Here is a 14253-nt window from a genome sequence, read left to right on the forward strand (position 1 = left end):
TATGCACCTCTCTCCAAAGCCAGAGTGATTTCCATAATAAAAGTGCTCAGACAAAGCAAATTGCTACTCCAGCCGATTCAGATTGCACTAATTGACCTGGTTGATGAACATGCTTTTGTTTTATTTCTTTCTCTGTCTTTTTCCGTTCTTATCCCCCCTCCCCTCCCCCTTCTCCTCTCTATCACCTCCATAACTTAACCCTGGACCAACATCCCATTCTATTATCTTAAAACCTATCGCCACGGCAATTAGAGAGGACAACAATAACAAACTCTGGCTTTTTTTGCTTTTCAGGAGGGAGTGGCGTTTCTTAATCTTTTCAGCTGTAGTTCCAGGGGCGTAATTGCACATTCTCCTCTTGAGTTGTCCTTCTCCTCCCTCAAGTACTCAATCATTGGAGACTAATGACACCCTACGCACTCCTATGTTCATGCACAGGGCCACGCTGACAGTGCAAATGACACCGGGGACTTTGTTTAGGTTTGGTGGGGGGTCACTCTCAAAGATCCAGTCATGGAACACCAGAAGAATGGCTGCTGGCGTCCTGTGGCAGAACTAACGTCCCCTTCTCTCTTACTCTCTCTTCTTCACTGTCACCATCCTCCACGCGTCTTCACCCTGTCCGTCAGTGTGTCTGTGTATCCTCCCGTCACGTTTTTTTTAAGCTGCAGGTTATGTGTCCTGTCAAAGTCATTGTTGCCAAAAGTTACGCCAGTATTGTGTTAAAAATACTCAGTGTGTTTACAATACTTCACCTATAGTGCAAGAAGATGGGGTCTTCTCAGGCCACATTCGAGAAGTAGTTCGCCCCAAAATGTTATCGTTGTTTACTTCCCCCATTATGTTTTTTTTTCTTTCTTTCGGGAAACACAAAAGATCTTCGACAGTTCTGGATCCCTCAAAATGAGTTTTGAGGGATCCAGAATTTACATTCAGTTCCTCACACAAAGCTATTGTATGGCTTCACAGGATTTGGAATATAGTGCATAACTTTTTTTTTTTTTACTTCTTTTATGGTGCTTTTTGTGGCCTTGATAGAATAAATCACAATCCACAATTTCAGAGACTATGTACATACACACACACACACACACACACACATATTATATAAACACAAAACTTTATTTTAGAATAGATGAATCGCGATAAATCGATTTGACAGCACTAATTATATTATATTATATTAATTATATTATATTTATTATTAATATTATATTATATTACATAAACAACAAAGTAGCTAGCCATTACAGCTACGTACTGCAGATGTAAAAATGACCTTTTCTTTTTGTTTATTGCTTCCCAAAAGCGTCATTATCTTAGATCATTGTTATAGTTACGTTGTGTGTTATAGTTTTATAGTTTTATATCTGTTGGATTATTGTTTTGATATTTGAGGCAAAATCCAGAAGCTTTAAATACATGAAAGTGCACTTATAGTAGTAAACTAAGAATATGTTAATATAGTGTAATTATTACTTTTATAGTATTTGCCATTTTATTTGTGTGCTATATGCACTGCATCCAGTTGTAGACTAAAAGGACAGTTTATATAAAACATTTTTTAAATAAAACCCTTTTAAGAAGTTGAAATTGTGATGAAATATTTTGCTTTAGAAACACTGGCATTCCCAGCTGCTTGTTTTGAATGCTGTAGCATTTACACACTTGATGTTGTTAAAACATTGCATCATTTTGCAGAGAGTTTTCACTCTCCGGGAACCGTGGGAAGATGATTTTAGAATTGCATGAAACTTAGACAGCTCACCATCACATTTAAAGCAAATATGTAACGCTAGATCGAATGGCCAGCACTGTAATCAATAAATTAGCTGGAAAAGAATCACCTGAAATGACCGCTTCATTGAAAACCTGCAGGCGGATCATCACGGTATTGGATACTGAGCCAAGAAAAAATATCTAGAAATCACCTAATTTTCACCTAATGGCCTTTCCATGTATATCGGCTTTCCGTCTGGTAGCCTGGCAGTTATCTGGTGACTGTACACATCAGTGCTATCTTCAGCCGACACTAAAACACAATCAACGGCTGCGTGGCTATTCATTTCACTCCTCCTGCCCTTGACCTTCAGGGGATTATCGTTTCACTCAGAGTATAAAACCCCTGATGCTGCTCATTATTCACATTCCCCATCCCCCCCCCATGGGAATTATTATTTGAAGTGATCAGGGCGATTGCATGTGAAAGACATGAGCAGGCAGGTAACTCTGGGCTGAGAGTCTCACACACAGATACCGAGAGGTCGTGAATGTGCTCGGGGTGCTGGACGGATCTTATTAACGTAATGAAACGCTTCCATCTCCGCCAGTTTACTGTGCGATCGCTCCACGTGGACAGGCAGATTGCATATCAGCCCTCCTCCTCTTCCATGTCTTTCTCCCTCCTGTCATTCTTTCTGTGCATTTGTGCGCCACCTGCACCCGTCCTCAAAGCATGCCATGATGATGTGTCATCTTTCATTCTTTGATTCAGATTGTGTTTCATTTCAGATGCAAGAAAACCGAGTGCATTGTATCTGTGCTTTATGCTTTTCCTGTAGGGTCGTTCTACAAAACGGATGCCTTTTGTGTACAAAAGAAAAGAAAAAAGATAAACAATGCATAACTAGTGCCAACTTTTACTGTGTTAATAGAGAGATTTGTATTTTTATCTTTTTTTGTGTCTTGAGAATGCCATTTTTCTACTCTATATAGACCTTATGCGCCAGAAAAACAAGGGCGCCGCCATCTTTAGAATATTGTCTTTGAACTTCCGTTTTTGCGGTCGCTCTGTATATTTCTATGGCATTGCTGTCCAGGAGTAATTAGCTCTTGAAGTGGATTTACTTAATGTAAAGTTAACATTCACATTTTGATGTCCAATCCAAATCTTTTTTACTATTTGTCTTGTATATTTTAGTTGATAGTGTAGTACTAAAAAGTTGTTTTTACTCTATTTTTTTACTATATGTTTCCTCTTTAAACTAATTTTATTTATTTAAGATAATAAATTAAATCTAAATAAAATAATTTAAAAATAATATATATTTGTAAATGTCTATAGTTATATTTTAAATAATACTTTTATTATATAAATATAAACCTTTCAAATATAAACTTTTTATTATATAAATATAAAATTAAAAATTTTCATTTGAATAATTATTCATTTAAAAAATATATATATTGAAAATGAAAAATAAAGTGAAATAAAAAAAATCCTTTTTTGTTCCGAAAAAGAAAGAATTTCATACTGCATTAGAAAAACATTAGGGTGAGTAAATTACTTAATTTTCATTTTAGGGTGAACCTTAACCCCCCAACCTTATTTAAGACCCCCCAAATTATTCCTTAAACCTTAAACCTTATTCCCCCAAAATATAGAAAAATGTATTAATTTGTCCTGAGATATCACAATGCATTTTATTCACACTTGAACACATTATATATCTGATATAATGTATAAACTCTTACAGACACTTACTTTAAACCCCAAAATGAAAATGATCTCATAATTCCCTCAAGCCATCCTAGGTGTATATGACTTTCTTATTTCAGCCAAACACAATCTGACTTATATAAAATAATATCCTGGCTCTTCCCAGCTTTATAATGGGAGTGAATAGTAACTGAGATTTTGAAGCTCCAAAAAGCACATCCATCCATCATAAAAGTAATCCATACGGCTCCAGTGGGTTAATACATGCAGAAAAATATCCATATTTAGAACTTTATAAACTATAATCACTGGCGAGTCGAGTTCCGGCAGAAGAGTGACCTCTGACCCGACGCATGACGTATTTTGAACGCGGAAGCGCAGAGGATAGAGCAAAACTAAACAAATTAAAAGTCTAAAACAAGATTTGTAAAGTTGAATTTGTTGCCCAGCTTTATTAGTTTGAACCACGAGAGTCGTCTACTTTCACCTAAACTTACACTACTCCTACATCCTACGTCATGCGTCGGGTCAGAGGTCACTCTTCCGCTGGAACGAGACTCACGTACGGCTGTTATCGGAACCCAGTGATTATAAGCCAGTTTATAAAATTGTAAATATGGATGTTTGGATATAAATATGGATGCGCTTTTTGGAGCTTCAAAAACTCAGGCTCTATTCATATTTTATAATATACCTCCGATTGTGTCCAGCTGAAAGAAGAAAGCCATATACACCTACTGTAGGATGGCTTGAGGGTGAGTGAATTATGGGATAGTTTTCATTTTTGGGTGAACTATCCCTTTAAAAATGACTTTATCAAACTGGAAAAGGCAGCCGTTGCATAGAATCATCCTGTAATGGATTTTGGGTATGCCATAAGGCTTTCCTTTAGGTCATGACCTCTGTGTTTGTGTGTTTGGTGTACGTCTGTGTGCGTGTGTGTCGTCAGGTCGTCCAGAGAGACGGGGACTGGAGAGAAGCTGGAGCTGAAGATGACTAACATTGGTGCAGATGTGCTGGAGCTGCTGCTGGAGTTCGTCTACACCGGCTCGCTGGTCATCCACTCGGCCAACGCCAAAACCCTGCTGGAGGCCGCCAACAAGTTCCAGTTCAACACCTTCTGCAAAGTCTGCGTGTCTTTCTTAGGTACGGAACTCAAAAGATCCCAACATCCATCAGATGAAGTCATGTACAAGCTGCGTTTCTCTCTCTCTCTGCAGGATGATGTATTCTTTCATTTGGATAAAGGTCAGAGAACAATTGCATCGAAATGTCAAACCCAATGTCTCAATCTCATCCAGCACTGATTATTCCGATCAATACCAAATATGGGGGAAGTTCAGATGGCATGTAGGCGTCCGATGTGACCATCAGAGTGAGGAAAGCTCTGGCAGGAGATGAGGAAAAATTTAGGCTAAGAAAGTATGAGTGTTTCTTCACTGTGAACCTTTAGACAACAAACTCTCTTAAACAGGCAATAAAAAGCTAACGTTTTATGGATCATAAATCCTATTTGCGCACTTTTTTAATAGTTTTACAAAATCCAGATTGATTGGAAATGTTGCACAATAAGAATTTTTCACATTTATTCTATTGTTAAAAACTTTGGAGTCGGTGAGATTTTTTTTAAAGAATTTTATTCAGCAAAAATATACGTTTTTTTTTTTTCATCTGTAATGAAATAGTTTGAAAGTTTTAAAACTATCATATATATTTGTATTATTCATTGTTTTCCCTTGCCTCAGCCTTTCAGTCTTAAAATGTGTAAATCTATTTGATGGTTGAAAGTTTGGGACATGGGTAAAATAATAAAAAGGCATTTGAACAAAAATAAATGTCAAAGACATGGTGGAAAAGTTTTCCAGATGGTTTAATTGGTGACTTTCTTTGTAATAAAAAGAAAACAAATGTTGAAATATGTTAGTTGTCATAAAAAATGACATGAAAGTGCTCTTAGTTGAAGAAACACTCATATATAATGCTAGTGGAGCATCTCAGAAGTGGTTCAGCGAATGTTAACTAATGAAAGAGTCATGCTGCTGAGGTTTGTGCTGCCATTGATATACTGCACATCTTAAGAATGCGGACAAAGACAAACTTTTGTTTTAAACGGTCATTTGATCCGGCATTGAGATCACTTATTGATTTGTTTCTTTCGAGTCTGCAGAAATGGTCGAGTATATTTGGAAGTGTCTGTAAGACCCCAACAAATGAAAGTCAGCGTAATGCATTCAGAAACAACAGGTTGAAGATTGGTTTGTGCCTTTGGGCAAAAAAAAAAAAAAAAAGTGATTGCATGTCAAAGTTACTAAAGTACAAAACAATTGATTAAGTCCAGCGAGGGAGTGTTGAAATAAGGGCAGCACAGGTTTGGAAATATATCTCAATAGGCACATAGTCTGGGAATTCCAATAGCGCATATTATTACCAGAGCGTGTTTTAAAATCGGTTTAAGAAAAAGAGGTTACATCAGCTGAAGTGATATTGATAGTGAGGTGCAGCCCATGTGTTAGTGCTGGGCATTGCTGTTTGTAATGCCACACACAGCACCGTTGACTCAGAAACTTCAGAGCGTGTCTATACACTCATGCCAGGCCGGGCATAAGCCTCGCTCTGCGGTCTATCTCTGCGGCACGCCATTTATGGCCTCTGGCAGAAACCTCACCTAAAAAAATAATAATTTTTCCTTCCTCCGGGAGTGGAAGAAGACGAGTGGCCCGTTTGGCTTATTGGTGATGGCACGCTGCAGGCCTCCCTCCAAAGGCACAGACATAATAAAAGCCCATCTGCCTCCACCAGACGCTCACTGAACCAGTTTAACAACAATTTGTACTCTTATGTTTTATTTTGGAGACAAATTGGGTTGCGTAAGACCTGCACAGTCACACCGATGTCATGTCAGAGTGCTTTCATGCCGTCCACATTTATTATGTTTATGATTCTTATCTGAATCAGGTTGCATCTGTTCATTTGATTCTGGTCGACAGAGACAAACCATTTTGCATTGCAGCAAGCACAAGTTTCAATTTCAGTTACTTCATAAAATAAAATAAAAGACGTTTATAGTTTTTGAATTTAAAAATGACAATTGAAATGCTCGCGAGAAACTATTGCGTGCACACAATACATTTTCACGTGCACACAAAAATGTTTTCGTGCTCATGCGTTACAATTTGTTGATAACCTTTTTCCTTTTTGCGTTTTTGCCATCTTACTACTTACTAGGAAAAAATGAGAGCATGGATGTGCTTTAATTAATAGAGATATTTTTTGTTAGAGCAGAATAAAGGCCTTATGTCCACATCCTCTGTGGCGACCATGAAACCGCGCCGTGAAATGGGCTGATGGAACAATACGTCTGTGTACATTGCCCTATTTGCCAAGTTCTAGGGTCCATAAAAAATATTGTTACAGTAAAAACTGTTCAAAATTTGGCTTTTAGTAGGGCAGAATGTCATATTTCAAGGTCTTATGTCCGCTTTAACGAATTTAAGTCTGTGGCGGCAGAGAAACTGTGCCGCGAAATGGACTGATGGCACAGGCGGCTCAGTGTGCATTGTCCTAAATGCCAAGTTCAATGGTTCATAAAAATATTGGTACAATAAAAAGTGCTCAATTTTGATTTTGTTAAAGCAGTTTGTCTAGTATGAGGCTGAATCCAGCTACTTATTCGTCACTTATTGACGCCTGAGCCTCCCCTTTATATAATGCGAGTTATATATTATATATTAGTACTCTATATCTATGGCTCTGCTCACAGTGAGCGTTGTTATAATTGAATGAAGAAAGTCAGCATTTTTACACCACCTGTAAGGAATGCGTAAATCTGACAAAGGGGTTTAATAAATGCTATAAATGCTTTATTGACCTTTTTAGCACATTGTACTGTACCAATATTTTACAATTTTCCGTTAAAGTTGTAAACAATATAAATACATTGCCCTAACGAAATCCAAATTTTTTGCTCTTTTTTACTGTTCCAATATTTTTTAATGACCCATTAAACTATTTTAAATGCAGGCATATGACAAGATTAAGTATGGGGTCTGTAAGCTTTTTAAATGTTTTTGAAAGTCTCTTATGCTCATGATCAAAAATACAGTAAAAAAATAAATATATATATTACAAATATTACAATTTAAACCAGTTTTATATTAATATACTTAATGTTAAATTAAAAAATATACAAGTATGTTTGTTCTTTCTTTCTTTCTTTCTATAGGCACACTATTTGTATCATAATTAATCTTACATTTAGTATCTGCAGTCTTGCTGCTGTTTTGTTCAAATTTACAAAATGTATATAGTAATTGAGTACATCATGAATCCATTTTCCAAACCATGTTTTTTTTTCTTATCCTGAATCACTACAGTACACCTATAATAAATGTTTATATTCGGACTATTTTAGACTGGTACGGGTCGTTCCACTGTGGAGTATCTCAGTACCTGCGTGACTCATAGACATAAACAGAGAGAAGTAGCTCCGGCTACAATGTTCTTCCACAAGACACATGCAGTTCTGTTTTATTAACCTCTAGAGCACCAAAAGTCACAGACTGCAGCTTTAATTATTCTTTTCAAATTTGAATTCGTAAGAGTCTCTTAAGAAAACACTCAGACTGGCAATCCAGACTTATATTCATTCACCACGACACTATTCTGACTCATATTCTGCTCTTGCGGTGTAAAGTAGGGCTCTCCACTTACAAAAACACACTTGCCTTGTTTAAAACATGGACCTTTGCACCCGCTTGGTCAAATACTTTAAGACTTGACTCAGCGGGACTAAAAATGAGCTTCACCTTGCCATTCTAATCCGTGGGACACCGTCCCAACCCGCTGCACTGAGCTCAATTGATTTGTTCTGTTGTTCGTCTCCGGAATGCCTAAAGCAGGGCCCCTTTCTGGAGCCTTGAGATATACAGCACAGATAGCTTTGCTAGAGCCCTCGTCCCCTCTGTGCTGTGATCTTTTATGGATGTGAGCGCCTCTCTTGTTCTCTTCTTCAGAAAAGCAGCTGACTGCTGCAAACTGCCTGGGGGTTCTGGCCATGGCTGAGGCCATGTGCTGCACTGAGCTACACAACATGGCCAAGGCCTACGCGCTGCAGAACTTCCCTGATGTGGCGGGACAAGACGAGATCCTCAGCGTCTCCAAAGAAGACCTGAACAACTACCTGTCCAATGACAGCCTGAACACCAAGGCAGAGGAGCTGGTTTATGAGACCGTCATCAAGTGGACCAAGAAGGACCCAGTCAATAGAGTGCAGGTGAGATGTTCACATGTGTGTGTGTGTGAAGTTGTTTCAAATCTGTAACTTGACAAGCTACTTACTAAAGTAGTGTGTGTGCTGTAAAACTACCTTTTGTCCTCCACTGTTGGGGGCAGTCGTGGCCTAATGGTTATTTCACACAGACAGTCAGACTGGTAACCCGAAGGTTGCGGGTTCGATTTTTTGCGCCACAGGAAAACATGTCTGCCCACTGCTCCGAATGTGTGTGTCCACGGTTTGCAGTGTATGTGTTCACTACTCACTGCTCCAAATGTGTGTGCACTAACTTGAATGGGTTAAATGCTGAGGAAAACTTCCGAGAGTGGGTTATTATATTTGGCCTTCACTTTTAGAAAGGTTTTATAAAATTTGATGATAACTTTGAAACCATGCGTTTGGCTTTCGACCAAATGAAAATTCGATCAGTGAAAATATGTCATTATTTACTCACTTTTGTGTCTTTCCAAACCCATAAGCTTTGGAACATACAATTCCTGTATGAATGAGTCTTATGAGCTTGTTATTTTATAGTGAAGCAAAAAAAAGAGTCTTTTGGGCTGGTTCTTTTTAGTAAATCAAAAACCAAGCACAACCAGTGTAATGCAGTTCTAATGATTCTTAAGAGCTGATTCTTTTTAGTGAATCAATCAAAAACACACTGAGCAGACTGTATAGTGTGATTACCAAACAAATTAGTTTGGTTCAATTGTTCAATTTGGCTCAAAAAAATTTAATTGTGCGAATCAAAAACATATAGCACAACCAATGTAATCTGATTCCCAAACAACTGATTCTTTTGAGCCATTTCTAGTGGATCAATCAAAAGCATTCAGTATGACCAATGTAGTCTGATTCCTGAACGATTGACTCTTATGAGCCTATTATTTTTAGTGAATCAAAATCATGTAGTGAAGCTACATTGTCTGGTTTCTGAACTAATGATTTTAATTAGAGAATAAAAAATTAACCCTTTTGTTTAATTAATCAAAAAATATTAATCAGAAAACAGCGTGACCAGTCTGATTCCTGAGCGAATGACTGTTATATATATATATATATATATATATATATATATATATATATATATATATATATATATATACAGTGACCAATATAGTCCAGTTCCTGAATGACTGACTCTTATGAGCTGATTCTTTTTAGTGAATAAAAAATGAATGGCACAAATTGTGCAGTCTGATTCCTGAAGAAATGACTCTTAAACTTGTATTTTTTTTAGTTAATAAAAAAAATATATACAGAGTGATCAATGCAGCCCGATTCCCAAATTAATGTCTCTTATGAACCGTTTTTTTTTAGTGAATCAAAACCATTCAACACAACCAGTGTAGATAAAAACTACCCACTGTTATATGTGCCCATAAAATCTATTTCTTATCCAGCATACAGATATTGAGTGTTTATTAAAAAAAAAATGGTCTGATAAATTCACCAAGACTGTACTTTATAAATTTTTACTGTCTGTTGTTCACATTGAGACTTAAAACTTAGTAAGCTGTGTTTTATTTAGCACTGTGACTGCTTTCAGTTTTGTAGCTCTGTGTGAAAGCTGAATTTTGCCTTTTTTTGTTGAGAAACACCAAGGGTTCAGGCCCCCTGAAGTGCCTTTGTTTCTTTATGGATCAAAAGACCTGTCTGCGGTGGGCTAGACAATTCAATAGGGCTTTCTCAAATCTCTCTCCACATTGAAGAAGTTTTGGCTTCCCGGAACCCCGAGAACAAGAGGTCAACACCATTTTGCTGTCCTTGCACTTCTATTTCTGCTACCCTGAAGAATACATTCAGGCCACTCGCAGCAAACATAAATAAGAGAGAGCGGAGCAAAGAAGCGTGCAGGAGCCAGTGGCCGAGATCAGATATTCAGGGGCCGTGTGGCATGACATTAGACCCTTTGGAGTACTGATGGGGTGCTGAGACTGTCTGAAATGGATGAGCCATGTGTGACAGTGCTGCTGCTTAAAAAAAGACTCATGCACCACCACAAGTTTCTCTCCGCTATAAAACGGCCCGCGACTGCGCACAGTTCATAAACAACTCTGGAACATTGGGATGCGGATGCATTTTTTACAATCTTTCTGTCTGTCTCTCTCTTTTACTGAATTTCACCCCTTTCCAGACCCCGATGGAAGCGTTTTGATTGAATCCACTGACATTTCCTAAGGATATATCAGCTCCAATTGTCACAGTCGATGCACAAACGCTAAGGCAAATGTTTGTTGTTGCTCTGAGCAAACGTTTGTTCGTGGAGCTCTACAAACATGCTCCGGCGGTCTGAGATGGACGAGAGATGGGAATCGTTTTTGGCCGAAACTATAGATAATGTAAAAATAACAGCTTTTATGCTTCACGGTAAATTAGTGGTGAATTAGTGGGCGGCGCGTTGCGCTGTGTACAGCCGCCAGACCTCCATGCGCAGTGATGTATGGATCTTTATTGTGCAATCCTTCACGCCGTTGCACAATTTGCATTAGTTTATTACAGTGAGTCAACATGCTTTTTATGTGCTTGTAACACAAGGGCCCGCGCGAGCCGCTGGGGAAAGAGCCGAGCTTAAAATAGAGCTTCTTACGGCACACCTGGGACCGTCGCCGAGCTCCTGCATAAGATGTGAACGATCAGCCTGTCCTAATGTTAGTAAATGATCTTTCTTTTGTCCTTGGTCCAGTAGTCATACATCTAGATGGACTGGCTGATTAATGGCGTCACGTGACTCATTCCGATCTGGATTAGTGTATGAGAGACTGTGGGAAGAAATTGGATTGAGAAAGATATGTCATTCAGAGGTATGAAAGAAGAACTCAGTGTTTAGCCGTGTGTTTTAACACTTGCCTAATGAATGAGAAGGATCAGCCGGGTTCACTGAAGCATTCAGAACACACAGATCTATTCTCAAGCAGCCAGACTTTTGGCCCTTATATACTCCTGGAGAAAACATCTATTAACCTGTTAATATGGATGATATTAAGGTTTGAACATACAAACTGCTGTGACAGATAGCATGTCTTTATCTTAAAATTAAATTCAACCACTTCTCATAAAGAAACAAGAACATGGTCTTATCAATTAATGATATATGCATTCTTGCATAGGCTACATCATTCTTCATTCTTTTAGACAGACATATTTATTTGTATAAATATAGATTAATCCTGATTAAAGCTATTAAGTCAAGAACATTGAGTGAATTTTTTTTTTTTTTTTTTTTTTTTTGTCTTTTGATTTATGATGAACAGCAGCGGACATTCACACATAGAAAACAGTTATTTTAAATTGTAATAATATTACAGTATTTACTGTATTTTGATCAAATAAAAGCAGAAGAGACTTCCTTCAAAATAATTAAAAAATCTAACCTAATTTAAACTTTTGAATTGCAGTGTGTATTTGTATATATTTGATTAATTTACAATAGACTCATTGTTATTTTGCCTCTTATTGATATATTGTTTCTATATTTATAATCAACAGATTATATATTTTTATTTTTAATAAAAGCTTGCAATGTTGATTTATCTCAGAGCTATTTTTTAAATCCCTATGGAAACATTTTTGTGTGAATTTTTTTGTGAGGATTTTTCTCACCTTCACTGGACAGTAGGAAAAGAGATTGGAAACAATTGGAGTGTAGAGAGGGGAACAAGTCCAGGAAAGAACCAAAGGCTATGGCTCATACTTTATTTTATATTACTTTACTTCTTGATCCAAAGTGGCTTAAAAAGTGAGCAGTAACGGTTACGCTCTATTGAACATACAAGTCATACAGTTTCAGTGCCGACTTTCCTGTGAATCAGTTAATTATGACAATCTGATTGCTATCAGCAAATTACAATTACTGGGCAAACATTACATCAACTACTTAATATTCTTGAGGCAAACTGATAAAGTTTACAATGTGTCCCCACCACTTTTCTCATTGTTCTTATGTTCTTCCTCTTTTGAAGCCCCAATTGCAACGTGTATGTCCTGACTAGGGCTGTCACTTTTTATTCGATATTCGAATATGCATTCGAACATGACGTAAAATATCCATAATCGAACTATAAATAAACGATTCGGTTTTTAAAGTGCCATGTGTACCGCATTTTTTACAGTCTATGATTAGACCGTTAGTTTTTTATTGGCCTGATCGGACAATTCTACCCCAACTCATCTAAAAAGTAGTGTCTGGAAATATTTTGGGTTCTACACCGTAGATGGTAAAGTGCCGTATTTTCCGGATTATATATCAAAATTAATTCATACTGACTGACATGAACCAAGAGAAAACATTACCGTCTACAGCCGCGACGGTACAAGATAGCCTACCCCTAAAAAAATTACTGAAAACAAATGAAAAACTGTTAACTGAAACAAGAAACATTAACCTAAAGACAACTGAGAAAGATTGAACACAAACAAAATGCCCCCAAAAAGAAAAAAAAATCTCCATGTTTTCGGTGCTGATGCGGTGGTGACGCGCGTGTTCATGTAACATGTAAGGGTGGCGCTGCCATTAAAGGAGACATATCATGCTTTTAAATCATTCCTTTTTACATATAAATCATACATTTGTAGTCTATATAAAGCGGTACTGCAATGCTTGGGTCTGAATTCCTCATTATTATAGCTCCACAGGCCCCTTTTCTACCCCTTTTCTGATGTGCGTCTGAGAGCAACTCGTTTTGGTGCGGTCTCTTTAAATACAATTGAGACACTTCATACCCCGCCCCCTCTCCAGGTTGTAGCGGTGACACTCGGTTCAACTCCACCCCGTTCGGCCATTTTTGTAGTTTGATAGCAGAGATACGATTATCTAGCGGCACAGAAACGTTTTATTCACACGTTATTAACAAAATGTCAACAACGGAAGACTTGTCCAGCCAGCCTTACATGTTCGAGTCAGAGTTGGAGCCGGAGCGAGATGAAAATGAAGACGACGAACCTGCAGAACAACGTCTTCATATGGATGTATGTATCGCAATGGTGTGTTACTGTATTTACACATGAAACTTTGGTCTTCCGACCTTTTTACCACCGTGTCGATTTATTTTGATTAATATGTGCGAGGGAGAGAGAGCAAGACAGCGTCTAGTTTGGAGACGGTGAAGTCTTGTTTACACTTTCGCCTGGCTCCGGAGAGAGAGAGTGCGCGCACGCGCGACCGGGTCTCTCTCTCTCTCTGCTCGTTCTTTCAGTTATACATGCGCCCTGTCACAAGTGCGGCAGTTCATCTACATTAGACGTTGTAATGAAGCGTGTGGGTTACTACATCCAACAACCAAACATTTTAACTTACCCTCTCGTAACTTCTGGATCCTTTAGCTTGGACTACAAAATTGCAGCGAGAAATGGCGGATTGCTGGAAGTGTTGGGCCGGAAGTCAATGTCCTTATTTGGCAGTTCCGCTGCAAATACTGTGACGTAATAGTTCAAAAAACGTCATAGCGAACAGAAAAATCTGAACCGGTTGAAAAATCTGACCAAAACAGAATATAAATATATCAACGAAGCACCTGAAGAGAATAATTTCAACTTTTCTGTA

At 37.9% G+C, this 14253-nt stretch overlaps 1 protein-coding gene across 4 annotated transcripts in view; it reads left to right on the top strand.

Annotated features, from left to right (window-relative positions):
* Window positions 1-14253, top strand: part of klhl29 (kelch like family member 29) — a 275637-nt gene that overhangs the window by 197157 nt on the left and 64227 nt on the right. For all 4 annotated transcript variants that reach the window (XM_082148568.1, XM_082148567.1, XM_082148569.1 and 1 more), the window contains 2 exons: window positions 4389-4585; window positions 8452-8711. In XM_082148568.1, coding sequence (XP_082004694.1) covers window positions 4389-4585; window positions 8452-8711 — 457 coding nt within the window. The remainder of the gene's footprint in view (window positions 1-4388; window positions 4586-8451; window positions 8712-14253) is intronic.

Source organism: Leuciscus leuciscus (genome assembly GCF_965113295.1).
Source record: "Leuciscus leuciscus genome assembly, chromosome: 19".
Taxonomy (NCBI): domain Eukaryota; kingdom Metazoa; phylum Chordata; class Actinopteri; order Cypriniformes; family Leuciscidae; genus Leuciscus; species Leuciscus leuciscus.